Source organism: Rattus norvegicus, chromosome 1, assembly GCF_021556685.1.
Source record: "Rattus norvegicus strain SHRSP/BbbUtx chromosome 1, alternate assembly SHRSP_T2T, whole genome shotgun sequence".
Classification (NCBI taxonomy): Eukaryota; Metazoa; Chordata; class Mammalia; order Rodentia; family Muridae; genus Rattus; species Rattus norvegicus.
Window position 1 is genome coordinate 98,784,536 of NC_141534.1, and position 14,819 is coordinate 98,799,354.

A 14,819-nucleotide genomic window follows, 5' to 3' on the forward strand; every position below is an offset into this window, starting at 1 on the left:
CCATCATATTAACCCCGTTTCTCCTTCTGCATGTGTGTGTGTGTTGCGTATTATGTGAAATGAGATGCAGCCAGCTGTTGAGTAGCTAGGCCAGTGCTTTCTCCAAGGTCATAGTGACAGCTGGCAAGATGGGAGAGTCTTGCTTTATGTGAACTGCTGCTCTGGTCTTTGTTCTGGGCCACATCGGCTGTCTCTAATCTCTTTGATACATCACAGGTAGGACTTTGACTCTTTCGTTCGTAGATTTGTTTATTTTTATTTTATGTCTGTGACTGTTTGTTTGCATGTATGTCTGTGTACCACATGCAAGCAGTGCCCTCGGAGGCCAGAAGAGAGCCCTGGATCCCAAACACAAATGATTGTGTGTTTATAGGTGCTGGGAACTGAACCCAGGCCCTCCGTAAGAGCAGCGAGTGACTTAACCACTGAGCCATCGCTCCAGCCCCATTCTGACTCTAAAGTATTTAAGTTGATTTAGAACCAAGAAGCTTGTTTGTGTACTTCAGAATCTTCAATGCTTCAGAGATGAAGCCTCTAAGAAAGCTGGTACCTTTTTGTAAAAGTATCTTTTATTTGCCTGATTTAATTTTCTCCTTCAAGGCTCACTGCCTCCATCTGCTGAGCTAGGCCTAGTCCTGGAAGCTTCTAGACTCTGTACAACCTAATCTAGGCCTTCAATGTTTTCAGCCTCTGAGACTCACTGCTGAATAAGCTCACCTTTCCGAGCTCTTTCTGAACTCTGGCTCCCCCCACCCCCCTCTCTGAGTGAATTGTTCTGCTTGGCCTCAAACTTACTCTAGCAACCTGTTCAAATCTTCTGGCTCCTTCTTCTCTGGCCCGTTCTGTCTTCACCTGTGTCTGGCTTGTTTTCTCTTCAACCTGTCTCTGTAAAACTCTCCCAGTCAAACTGACTGAACAGAACTGACTAGCAGTCAGAGATCTGCATGCCCGTCTCCTGAGTGCTGGGATTAAAGGTGTATACGCCCACCCCTGGACCTAAGCTTCTTTTTTTAACCTGAAACTTGCTCTATACCAGGCTGGCTTTGAACTCAGAGATTTGCTTGCCTCTGTTTCCTGGGATTAAAGGCATGTCTGGATTCCAGCCAGATCACATAGACCTAGAAGGTCTTTGGATGTAATCTCTTGCCAGAGCAGCCACGTTCCGAATTAAAATTACTCTACCCCTTTTCCTGACCACCCCGTTCCTTGATTAAAGTAAGTGGCCCTACAACCATGACATTGGATCAGTTCAAACTCCAGGAGATGTGTGACATCAGGAGCTCATAGCTCTACCTGAGTCTCCATGGAGAGATCATAGGATCCAGAGGGTCAAGGGCTTACCCAAGGCTTCTGTTGGTTCTCGTAAACAGGGTTGTTGGTATGCTCACTGAGTTGTATAACCACCCGTCATTATCAGTTTGGGAACATTTTTATCACCGAAAAGAAGGCAGTGCTGTTTCTCCAGGCCCCTCACCCTACACAGTCCCTAACCGCCTCTGTCTTTCTGTTCACCTGATACTTGATGTCAGGTCATTTGTGGGCATTTGCATCTGGCTTCTTTCTCTTGTCAGTGTGTGTGTGTGTGTGTGTGTGTGTGTGTGTGTGTGTGTGTACACAAGTATGTGTGCATGCACATTCACGTGTGTATGTGTGCATATGTCTGTTGGTAATTTTTCAGGACTTATAAGCAAAAGCTATATTTCCACTGTCTCCATATTTGACCATATGGTCATCTTTACTAGTGCCCACCCCTCTCAAGATTTATTTTTCTTCATATTGATATGTATGTCTGTGTGAGCGTATACATGTGTGTTCAGTGCCTGCAGAGGCCAGAAGAGAGCATTAGATTCCCTGGAACTGGAATTACAGGAAGCTATGAGTCACCCAAAATGGGTACTGGGAATTAAATTCCTTTCTTCTGGAAGAGCAATACACAATCTTAACCCCTAGGCATTTCTGTAGCACCAAACACTGCCTTTGAAAAAACAAACAAACAAACAAACAAACAAACAAAAAACCCTCACTTTTTTACATTTGTGTGTGTGTGTGTGTGTGTGTGTGTGTGTGTGTGTGTGTGCGCACACATTCATGGTGTACATGTTGAGGTCTGAGGACAACTTGCAAGAGTTGGTTCTCTTCCACAATGTGGGTCCCAGGAATCAAGCTTGAGCAGGTCTCAGGTAATCACTCGTACAGCAAATGCCTTTACCCCTGAGCCATCTCCCTAGCCCATCGGTGCCTGTTTCTTCATTTGGCTCACATTTGGAACTGTAGTGCCAGTTCAGTCTGAAGAAATTCTTTGTGGGGTAAGTTTGCTAGCAATGATTCCCTCATATTTTGTTTGTCTGTGGAATTTTAATTTTCCTTCATGTTCTTAGCAATACAAGGAAACTGTCTGTTTTGGAAGGATTTTGCCATATCCATAGTGAGCACACTCCAAGCAGCTGTCTGTTCTTTTTCTGCATCCCTGTCTTTGTAGGAATTGATGCCTACTTCTTTGTGATTTTTCTCTAGGACAACCATATCCTCTGGCCTCAGAGAACTTACCTCTTCCGTGTCCTTACCCTGATACCAATGCATAAAAGTCCCCTTAGCATACATCAAGTCAAACTTGTGGTCCATACAGGCCCAGCCCTCAACAACAGCAGCCATGTTGCTCAGAATACTCATGGCACATTACATGCTGTACCTTGGCCAGATGCCTAAGCACCACACTGGGAGGCAAGTAATTGATAACAACCTGAGGCCCATGGGCTAGACACCAGTCCACAAAGGCTGTTCTTGGTCTTGATGGCAGTGATGGCAGCATTCACATCCCTGTGTGGCACATTTCCACAATACATGGGACAGCAGGACATACACTTGGCTATGCTGGGGATCACACTTTCCATCTAATTGGAAGGCTCAATTGGAGCAGCTTGGTTAATCCCTACCATCAACAGTCCTTATGGCAGGCCTTCTCTGCAGAGATGACTGGGGCATAGGTGGCCAAGGGGAGGGAGACAAAAGGGCAGGCCAGAAAGTTGGTCTAGAACGCTGTCAGGTTCATGCCTGAGGCCCTTTGGAAGAGCAGAATAGCTGTGTTAGAGGAGGCGGTTTGAGGGATGGGGCGACTGAGACTGGTTTCGGTTGAGCGTCGGAGGTCATCTATGGCCTCATTGTCCTCCATGAAGAAGGCACAGTCTGAGTGCTCCAGAGTGGGGCGGGTGATCCACAGCTGTAAGCACTTGGGGCACTGCATAGGTCAAGGACCGCAGTCAGACATCTTGCCACACTCAATAGAGACTGCTCCATCAGCAATGATGTGGAGCCAGAGTCCTCTCCAAAGCTGTGGAAACCCAGGAAGCCCCGAGTCCAAGCTGGCTAGGTGACCTTCTTGGCAGTGACGGAGTTACCACTGACACAGTTGTCAGTGGCACCCTTTGGGTCGGAGAGCTGGCAGTTTGGGTCATTTCAGATCTCACCGATTACTGTGGCTCCAGATCCACAGAGGCTTCCTGTGACTCTGATTTCTGGCACCAGTTTCTATCAGGCTAAATCCTGTGTCTGACAGTCAGACTCACAGCAGTCTTACCCATCCGGACATCTGAACTGAGAGACATTCACACCTGATGAACCCTGGTGGTGCCTTTCCCATCGTCGGGGTCATAGGTCACAGTGGGACCCTTTCCCTTCATTTTTGAAGCTTTGTTGGAACTTTGGGTTCTCAAATTTTTTGTTTGTTTGTTTGTTTCAATCCGGTGTACATTATCCCATCGCCCTCTGGTTGGCGTAGTTTCTGATGCAGAATTGGCCCCTGATGAGAGCTTACCAGGAGCACACCCCGTGTGGGTGCTGAATTGAGTGCTTCTCGATGCTTGCAAGATGTAGAAGCTCCTTCATTGATCGATGTGCTATATCTCAGTCAGCCTTTTGTAAGGTTAGAAAGTGAAGGTTGAACCTCTCAGGTGTGGATCCCCTCATCACACCACAGTCAGAAGACTGAAAAGACCCAAACCCCCCATTGTGAGTTCAGGACCACTGGCCCATGCACTGCTGTCTGGCGGTTTGGCTGTGGCAAGTCTTCAGATTTGTGCTACTTAGAGACTATGGAGCTTTAAGGGGCTGGAGAGATGGCTCAGTGGTTAAGGTCACTGGCTGCTCTTCCAGAGGATCTAGGTTCGACTCCCAGCATCCACATGGTGGCTCACAGCTGTCTGTGATGTAGAGGATCCAGCACTGTCTTCTGACCTCTGCAGACCACTAGGCACGCACGTGGGGCAAAGATAATACATGCAGGCAAAATACCCATGCACATAAGATGGATTTGTTCTCTAAAAAGGATGTGTAGAGTTTTGGTTTTCATCAAATTAGTGAAACATTCACTAGCTTCCTCCAAATATTTTTCTTTCTCCCCGATTTCTGGTACTCCTGTTGTGTGTTAATGCACTAGATAAAGAGTCTGCCTCTTGGGGAAGAAGGAGTGAGCGTTTTACAGTCAGCGTGCTTGCCCTCCAACTGAGGTTAGAGGTGGCATCCCAGGCCTCCAGGCCTGAACGAGGGAGGACACAGTAGCTTTTCCTGGGCCAGGGAGCCAGGAATTTCAAAGGTGGGGGACACTCTTCGTCATGGCATGTTTGTGTTGAACGAGATGCTTCTAGCTGGGACGTGATAGGCCATGCATCTAACGCCATTGGTGTGCCTTCTCTTTCCAGGTTCACTGTCAACAACACGATTCTTCACCCAGAGATCGTGGAATGGTGAGTGCATGGCTTGCGCCTACCTCTTGCTAATTGCACTCAGCTCGTGGAGGAGGAGACAGTTCCTTCCACAGTCCGTGCTCTGAGTGCCTGCAACTCTTCCCTAGACAGCTCTTAAATACAGCACAGCTGCTTTGTCGGTGGCTTTGAGGTGAAACTTCTCAGCCTGGGGTAGGCTTCTGTGTGCCATCACTTTTCTTCCCAGGCCACAGAGCTGCTCTTTGATGGTGGCAGAACAGTTTTTCTTTGTTGAGTGGCTTCACTTACTGTGGAGGTAGGAGAGAGCCTCGGCAGAGCCTATGCTGGCTCAGACTCCATGGGGAGGCAGGCAGAAGGCTTCTCACTTCTGGGCCTGAGTCTGTGTGCAGACACTTTCCAGCCTAGTTGAAAACCATGGGACTACTGTGTCCTAAATACAACAGAGGTGGGGCTGGGCCAAGATGAGGTGGGGTCAAGGAACAAGGGCTAAGGAATCCCTGTTCAAGGACATCAGGGAAAAGGGCGGTGGCCTTGGGTGGCTCTTTGAAGCCAGGGAAGTGGATCCTGGGTGACCTGAGGGGCATCTTTGCTTGTCAGCTTTTTCAGCTTTCTCCTCAGAGGGAAAAAAAAGAAAGACCCAGGAAACTTTTGAAGGACTTAGGAGAGTACAGATCACATTTGTATTCCCAAAACCTATTTTAACCTCTAACTAGAGTCTCAGCTAGAGGCAGGAGTGGGAACCAATGCCGCTCCAAGAGCTTGGTGACCATGGAAACAGCAGGGTGACAGCCAGGGGGCCATGGAGACTGACAAAACCAAGAGCAACAGATCTGAGATTTAACCATGTACTGAGTCAGAGGCAGGCGCCTGTGGGAGACAGGTAGAGATCCAAGAGCTGCTGACAGGCGTTGGTAGTACCACTGCCAGGTACAGCCGCACTCTGGGGATGGAGACTGTGTCCTTCAGGTTCATGGCACCTCTTCTTGTTTGTGTCAAGGAACCAAGGGCCGCCTCTGTAGTTCACTCAGCAGGACAAGCCCCGAGTACTGGGAATTGGCCCGTGTTCACCATCTCCTGCACCGTGACTTTCCCCTGGGGTCATTACAGTGGGGACTGTGTTGGAGACCACAGCTGGCTTGTGAGCTCCAGCATCTCCCTGAGGGACGAGCCATTAGTTCGTCACTTTCGAGCAGGCTCACTTTAATTCCAGTGACATTTGCAAGGCTCCGAGGTGGAGTCTGCGTTCATAAGCATACCTCTCAGCTTTATTAAAGTGAGCAGCAAAAAGGACTTATTTGGCATTTGATGGCAGTAGAACAATTTCAGAAATGTCACATTGTCCTTGCCGCCTCAGGGGTGTGTTTTAATAGCACAGGGCCCAGTCTCTGCAGTGATACAGTTGATCTTGGCAGATCCATCATAGCCACAATTATTGCCCTCCTTGCCGGAGCCCAAGGAGGGGCTCTGGGTGCGACAGCGGCGGACCCTTCATCTCCCAAAGCAGTGGACTTCCTGTGATATTAAATTACCACTTGGTGGTACATCTCTGAGAGTTCCTGGGTTTTGCTTACATGTTTGGTGGCGGTGGCGATTGGTCTCGGTTGGTCTTGGTTGGTCTCAAGCTTGAACTGCTCCTACCTTTTCATCCCAGATGCTGGGGTTGTAGGCACATCGCGCAACTCTCAGCTCCCCCCAGGTCTCGAATGCCCTGGCTGCCAGTTCTCTCCCTCTCCACCCCGTGGAGGGTATCTGCCCAGGGGAGACTGTCCCCTCAGGCATAGACTAGCCCCAGTCTCTGTCTCTTCCAAGACCTCTGACCTTCTGTCACTGTTGCTGTCTGTGAGGCAGCTGTGTTCAGACCCAACGTACGGTGAGAACGGTGAGAACGGAGGGATTTGCCAAGCATGTGACTGGTACAGTGACGGAAGTCAGTTGCTGGATGTCTTAGTAACGCTGGCCCTACCAGGACTCTGCCTGTGAGGCCCGCGCTAATGAGCACTCGCCTGCCTCTCTGCTTAAAGAGCTTGCTGTTGTCGTGTATAAGGCAGCTTCTCTAGTTATCCCCATGCTACAGATAAGGAAACTGAGGCACAGAGTTAGCCACTCACCCAAGGAAAAGCCAGGAGGAGTCCAAGCTGTTGGCTCCACAGTCTTCCATAGCCTCTTGTAGCTCAGCAGAGCACTCTGGAGTCAGGAACCTGTCCCTGTGCCAGCCTCCTCAGCTCACTCCTAGCCCTTCTGCAATGCCGGCTGACTGCAGTCCTCGGAGTAGGTCTCGGGTCAGGTACCACAGGGCTCAGAGCAGGGGCTGTGTAAGGTGTCCCCTGGCATCCACACAATACCCCAGGCCCAGATTAGCATCCTGGGGCATGTGGGGCCCTTTTAGGACCAGTCTGATTGGGAGGCAGAGGGCAGCCTCTTTCCACATGGGGAGCTGGCGCTCTCAGGTTTTTTTTTTCTTGGGGTTTGGTTTTGGGTAGCATTCATTTTCTTTGTGTGACTGTTTTATTGTTTTGCACCCTCTCAGGCAGCGCCTTTTGTGATTTCCTGTAAATTCCTCCGTAATTGTACTTTCCCACAAACACAAGATCATAAACTGCACATTTCTGTGCTTGTGCTTCAGTATTGGCGGCTGGAACGCGCAGGTCAGAAGTTGAAACTTACTAAGAGCAGGCATGTCACTGCCATAATTCAGCCCGGGCCCCGGCTCTGCTGTTTTGTAGAGGATGAAATTGATCTGGAGGTAGGGTAGGAAATAAAAGAAGATGCCTTCATCCCGCCCCACAGCTCCATGCCGGGGCACAGCATCGTGGAAGAGTGAGTGCGTCCGCGGCTGCTGTGCTTCTCCCCGGGTTCTAAGTGAGACTGTTCGCTCCTCTGAGTCAGAGGCCAGTTTTAGAACTGTTAATTACGCGGAGTGAAAGTGGCCTGCATGCATTAAAACGCAGGCTGTGGGTAATGTAGCTACTTCTACTCCCCTGCCAGCAGCCAGCACAGGAGGTAAGGTGCAGAGAGAGGGCTTCAGGACAGAGGTGCACCCGACCCAACATTTTGGGTACCAAATCCCAAATTTAAAAATGTGTCCAGAATTAAAAAAACACAATGACCTAGATTGTTGGCCTACGGGAAGTGCTGCCGCCTGTCGTGCGCTGAGCAGTCCTGGCACGCTTCACGTAGTGACGGGGGATTCCCAAGGCAGAGAGAGAACTTGGTTCCTACACACCAGAAGGCAGGAGACGGGATGGGGGAGTTGTCACTGTTCCCAGAGTCCCGTGCCAGGCACCTGACCCAACGAATGAGGTCTGGTCACCGACCTCAGAAACCAAGTGGAAAGGGGTATAGTCACCATGGCTGTCTGTATTGGGAAGGTGGAGAGCAAGAGGCCAGCCATTGGTGGGCGTTGGCATGAGTTTTAGGGAGGGCAGGGCAGGACAGAGAAATCTACACAGTTGAACAGTCTGGGTCAGCTTGTGGTCTGGCTGGCCCTGTCTCAGCTTGTGGTTCTGGCCGGTGACTCCAGAAAGTCTTACTGTCTGCGCCTCATGAGATGTCTGTTCCTGTTTTGGGGGAGGGGAGACACTTCCTTTCTAAGTTTTGTCAGTCTTTGAGGTACTTTCCCCCATTCTCCAGTCTGAGAGGCTGCTGTTCCCGGAATGCGAAGTGACTGCAGGTTTAGAACAGTAATTGGAGATACTAAATGTCTTTGGAGGGTGTCTTTTTTTTGGTTCTTTTTTTCCGGAGCTGGGGACCAAACCCAGGGCCTTGCGCTTCCTAGGCAAGCGCTCTACCACTGAGCTAAATCCCCAACCCCTGGAGGGTGTCTTAATTAGGTTTTTACTGCTTTGATAAAACCCCATGACCAAGGTAACCTGGGGAGGCAAGAGTGGACTTGGCCATACTTCCACAGCACAGCCCATCACTGAGGGAAGCCAGGGCAGGAACTGAAGCAGATCATGGAAGAAAGCTGCTTACATGGCTTGCTCCCGTGACTTGCTCCATTTGCTTTGTTATGTAACCCAGGACCACCTGCTTAGGGACTGCATCACCCACAGTGGGCTGGTCCCTTCCTCGGCAGTCATCAGTGAAAGCAATACCCCAAGACTTGTTTACAAACCAACCTTATGGAGACAGTTTCTCCGTTAAAATTTCCTTTACCCAGGTATGTGTAGGTTTATGTCAAGTTGGCAGAAAACAACCAGCACGGGGGGGGGGGGGGTCAGAGTAGGATGTTGTAAAGCTCACAGGACCTTACCTTAGTTACCTTTAGTTTTGTTTTTGAGACCAAGTGTCACTATGTAGCCCACATTGGAAACTTGAGCTTCCTGCTCCCTTGAATCTAAATATCTTAGTTACTCTTTATGCTCTCAGCCTTGAGGAGTGAATGAAATAGGTCAGGTTTCATTCTAGACAATCAGATTTTAGACGAACATTCCTGCAGTCGCTAACAGTGTGTGGCCTTGAATAGGAGTCTGACCCAGAACAAGAGCAGAGACGCCAAGCTTCCTCCTGCTCCAAGTTTGCAGAGACGCCCAAATGAGGAGTCTGCAAAACCCTGAGTACCTGCTCTGTCTGCACCGTGGCATGCACAATCAGGCCCTGTTTCGGTTATAGAGTGGACTTCCCCTGACACCCGCCTGTCCCCATAACCTCTCTAGGGGCCGAGCTTGGCTCTGGTTTATTTATGGACTTCTGGTAGAGCCTCCAAGGATATGTAACTCCATGCAGCCCTTTCTTGCCCCTCCATTACTGTGTGGTTTTCTTCCTACACTCAGTCTCCAGTGTGGAGGGGATGTTGGGGGCAGGGCCTAGGGAGTTCTTTGGTTTTGAACTCTTGCCCACCTGGCTACCGCAGAGACATTGCCTGTGCTCTGGGAGAGCTTTGGGAGAGATGGAGTTCCTGGCCCTTTAAATGGATTTTATTCAACAAGCTGGCACCTTGATGCTTAGAGACTGATCTGGGAAATACTTCATCCTGTCTTGCTACTATTTTAATCAGTGCTGCATTCAGACCTCAGTTAATTGATGTCTTAATCCTGGGTTTAATACCTAGAGGCAGTTTTGTGACCTGTGAATATTTAAGGGGAAGAAAAAGATTGTTGCACAAAGAACTCTCTGCCTAGTGTAGTTTCTGTCATTTCAGGCCTATGGCGGAGACTCTGGTTTCTGGCTCCAGAGTGAGGCCTGCGATCCTCATCTTCTCACACACGTTAGTGCCTCTGTCTGTATGGGAGAAGGGGCACATGTATGTGTGTGCACAGCTACTCTAACTACCAAGCTTCATATCCAGCCATTGGGTTTTTGCTATGCCCAGGCTGGCTTCAGACTCATGATCCTCCTGCCTCTACCTCCTGAGTGCTCAGGTTCCAGCCCTGGTCTGCTCCTGCCTGTCATTGGAGCGGCCCCCTGAGTATAATGATGCTCACGGCCATCACCAAAGGCCAAACAGCACCCACGTCTCCCAGCACACATCACCTGTACCCTGTTGCCCATCTGAGAACTAGAGCTGCCTACCGCCCTTCCCCGGCTTCATAAGGAGCTCATGTTGTTCTACCCTGAGCCCTGCTCCTTGGTTTCTGCCCATAGGAGGTGGCTTTGACCTCCCGTGGTGATACCAAACTGGTGGGTGGATTATATATTTTCAGTAGCCATCTCATGCTTCCTTGGACAGATCAGAATCCTTCCCTTTGGTTCAGTAACCTACAAAGTACAGAGAACCCCCTTTCCTTGCTGAGACATAGTAGAAGTGATCTCATCACCTACAGAGAAGCCGTGCAACCTGCTGAACAGACCAAGTGTTGTCTGTAGTATCTGGGCTTGTGGTTTGGAATTAACAAACCAGGTAGGATAGGCCCTGTCTCCCTGGCATCTAGGAAAACCCACAGACCAAGAGCACCCAGGGGCTACATAATTGGTTACATTGGTCTATGCAGATATCTGCTTTAGCTTAGATTAAGTCGGAGGGGACCAACTAGGCCTCTGAGTACTGCCTTTCAAGGATAATTTGCCTATGTTCTGCTTTTCTTTGTTTGGTTTTGGTTTTGTCTATTTGTTTTTCAAAACTCCAGGTAGCTCAGTCTGCCCTCAGATTCCACTTCCCTGCCCCAGACTCCTGAATGCTGGGGTTATAGGATGGTTCACTACTCCAGCTAGAGATCCAATGGCAGGGCTGAGTCTCCAGCCCCACTGGCTACACATGAGCATAGTTTCTGCCTAGGAGAGCATTCTGTGGGTCTGTTCTTCTTTCTCTCGCCATGGGAATGGTAGGCCACTGTAGGGAGAGCCCAGGGATGAGTGTGGGGAGGGAGTGATGTAGGGAGAGCCCAGGAATGAGTGTGGGGAGGGAGTGAAGGTGACAAGGGCTCTAACCTGGGTCTCCTCCAGGGATGAATAAGGGCTCCAGTGGGGAGTAAGTGCTCTGGGGTTCGGGGTGGTTTCTAGCCTGGGCCTCTTCTCTATGGCCCAGCAGCAGTTCCCAGGAGGCTGTGCTGCTGGACTCCTCCTGTTCTTATTGGGACTGAAGAGGTGCCTGGCTAGAACTAGGAAGGCAGTGACTCTGCCCCACTCCCCCTCCAACCCCTGTGCAGCCCAGGCTAGCTCCAAATTCATGCTCCTCCTGCCCAAGCCTCTTAGATCCTGGGAGTACAGCTGCATGTTTATGCCTGCCACCTCTCTTTTTCCTGAGAGTGAGCTGTCCAGCCCATGTGCTGCCTGCCTGTCTGTCTGTCTTCTCCAGTGGTCGTGAGCAGCACACTCCTCGGCTCTGCTCCCAGCCACAGATGTCTGTCCCGTGGCTCCCTGCTCTTTCTGATCCATTCAGCCTTTTGAAAGACACTTAGATTTTCAGTGCATTCATTCAGGGACTAAAGGGGGGGCTCTCCAACCTTGAAAACGCTGTTTTCTGGTATCTGGGGGCCAGTGAGCCAGATGAAAGGGCAGAGAGAGGAGGGAGGAGGCTGTGGGGGAGGCTGCATGCGGGTTGTGGGTGGGAAGCAGAATCGTGTATTTTCCCTCATCTAGAGGATACCTAAGGTTACTGGAAGCCAGAAGTCAGAGTGTTGCCCTGCCTTACCATGACCCCAGGTGCTACGAGAAGCAGGCAGAGCTGGAGATAGACAAAGGGAGAGTCTGGGGAAGTTCTGCCTGTGAGGGGCAGCCTGGAGCCATGGGTTGAATGTGGGCTACCAGTGGACCAGAGGGAGAGGTGCCAGGTATTTGCCTTGATCAGCAGGAGGGTTGTAGAGACCAGAACACGGTGGGAATTTTTGCATGCTAGGTCCTAGGTACTGGGGACCTTCAACAGGAGATCAAGTCCAGAGGCCTATGCCAGAGACTGGGGGCGGGTAGAGAGGGCAAAGTGAGGGCCAGGAGGGCAAAAACGGATGGGCCGTGCGCGCATCCACTAGTGAGCCCTAGGTTCCAGGAGCAGGTGAGAGGAAGGTTGGCAGAAGGGTGAGGGTACAGGATAGCCAGAAGGCAGAGGGAGGGGAGGAGGGGAGGTTTGGAGCGAATGAAGAAGCTGCTTTTGAGGAGCTTAGCTGCAAGAGAGTGGAGTGAGTACAGGACGTTTTGCTGCAAGGGAGTCCAGTTACAGTGGCCCTAGAGCTGCAGTGAGAGGCATGTGGGCAGCTGGTGTGGTGCGTGCCCATAGCCCCAAACTCCTGCCAAGTCAGTAAGATCTAGAGTCCAAAGCTAGCCTGGGCTACATGGTAAATTTAAGGTCACCTTGAACTGTAGAGTAAGATCTTGCATCATAAAAAAACAAAAACGAAGAGGATAAAGGAGTTGGCAGGTGGGGTTGGGGATTTAGCTCAGTGGTAGAGCGCTTGCCTAGGAAGTGCAAGGCCCTGGGTTCGGTCCCCAGCTCCGAAAAAAAAGAACCAAAAAAAAAAAAAAAAAGAAAAGAAAAGAAAGGACTTGGCAGGTAGAGAAGTAAGCCATCAACAGGAGAAAGGGGAATACGTGTCTGGAAGCACAAAACTTGGCAACATCGGAAGGAGAGGCAGAGTGGCCCGCCCCCTAGCTTGGTGTTTTGTTGTTCATCTGCTGAAAGAAGCCTGTGCAGAGAGGTAGAGTAGGGAGGAAGAAACTCAGAGTCTACCTCTTCTGAATGCTTCCCCAGAGATGAGGACCAGATAGTAAGCAGGTGAGGCAGGTGGCTGCAGCTTCCCTGCCAACTGCCCCTCCTGGTCCTGTGCTCTGCCCTGAACTCAGCAGCAAACAAGGTGGGGCCCTGTGGATGGGTGGACACAGCCTGAGGGAGTGTGACATACAAGCAGGAACAATGGTGACAGTCTCAGCCCAGTAGAAGGGCCACAAGCCAGAGACACCTATGTCCGATTTAGTTGTGGCTTCACTCATCACTGCATCCAAGAGATGCCTGCAGTCTGTGAAGGGGGGCAGTAAGGAGTGAGATGCAGCAGTCACAAGGTTATCCTGCTTGTAATTGTGGACCTCCAGTTACCTGGGGCTGCTTCTCTGAGTCCCACCTTTTTTCCGGACCTGCTCCTCAGAGGTGGGGGTAGGAGAAATTCCAGCAAGCATTCTGGTCCCTGCTGTGGAATCAGAGGTCCCTCCGACAGGCAGACAGACCCGACAGTGCAGCTGGACTTCAGGAAAGGAAGGGTGTCTATCTGGGAGCAGTCTCCCAAGCTGGGATTGTTCTGCCCACCTCACTCTGAAGGAAGGCTGTAAAGCCTGTGGAAGGCAGTAGCATGCTGCAGGGCCTTCCTCATTTCATGGTAACGAGTGGCTTGCTGACCCAGATGTAGAGTGCATCATGGAGACACAGCTGCTTCAGTGCTGTCCTGAGGGCTGGCTGTCTCTGATGAGTCTGAGAAATGACTGAGTTCACAGCAGCCAGAGCCCTCCTGTTCCTCCCCCTGGCTCTCTCTTGTGGGTAGCAGAGGACAGGTGGGTGACTCATAGGTCTCCCTGGGCAGAGACACAGGCGCTGACTGGAGGGTGCTGACTGGCCTCTCCAACTGGCTGATCTTGAAGGTGCCTGATTGTTGCTTGTTTAGAGGGAACAGTGAGGTGCCCAGCCTTCTGCAAAGGAGCTGAACTGGCCATTAAACAATGTGCAAAGGACCCTCAGCCTGTTCTCCAGTCTCCTCTGCCCAGTCTGCAGGTCTTGCTGTGGGAGGACTCCCCCTGGGTGCATTGGGAGGAGTCTGGATCCTTTCTGTCATCTCCTCCTGCAGAACCCAGACCTTCCCATGATATACTATGTTATAATTGCCTTTTCTCTCTCCTGAGTCCCCAGGTTTTGAGAGAGGGACATTTTTAACTTCCTAACTGGGAATGTCAGGTCGGCACATCCTTACTAGCAAGGTGAATGCACATTTACCATGGGCGCCCCCATTAAAGGTTTAAAAGTGTTGTCCGAGCAGTATGTGTACCTTGTCAGAAAACTCGGCTGGCTTTTTTGATAGATAGCCATTCTGGTGGAGTGAGGTGGAATCCTACTGCATTTCCCTGATGGCAGAGGTTGCTGAAGGGTTTTCTCACGTGCTTATGACCATTTTGTGTTACATCCTTTCAGAACATGCATTTGCCCATTTATTGATTGAGCCATTTGTCCTTTCAGTCTTGATTTTATTTATTTATTTTTTTTAAAGAATATTCTGGGTAGTAATCCTTTGCCAGGTGGTTTTTCTGCCCCTCTATAGGCCATCTCCATTGGTGGGAATGTAAACTTGTAAAGCTCCTATGGGAGTCAGTATGGAGGTTCCTCAAAAACTCAAATAGAACTACCATATAATCTAGCTGTACCACCCCCAGTAAATTCTCCCCAAAGAGAATGCTACAGTCGGAATACTACAGACACACTTGTGCACCCGTGTTTATTGCTGTACCTTTCACAACAGCCGTGACATAGAATTAGCCCACCAACAGCTGAGAAAAGAAACCTGGTGTATGCACACTTAGGAGTTTGGGTCACTGCAGTGAAACATTGTCATTTGCAGTAAAATTGATGGAACTAGAGACCATCATGTTACGTGACGTTACGTGCAGTAGGCAAGGCTCAGAAAGGGAAATAACACACCACACGTTCCCCCTCATGTGTAGATTTTAGATTAAAACTCTGTGTGTGTGTGTGTG

At 50.2% G+C, this 14,819-nt stretch overlaps 1 protein-coding gene across 1 annotated transcript in view; it reads left to right on the plus strand.

The window, feature by feature from the left end:
- The window catches only part of Pepd (peptidase D), a 138,587-nt gene that overhangs the window by 44,962 nt on the left and 78,806 nt on the right, over window positions 1–14,819 (plus strand). Inside the window, exon 7 of the mRNA NM_001009641.2 lies at window positions 4,695–4,739. Within this exon, the coding sequence (NP_001009641.1) occupies window positions 4,695–4,739 (45 nt within the window). The remainder of the gene's footprint in view (window positions 1–4,694; window positions 4,740–14,819) is intronic.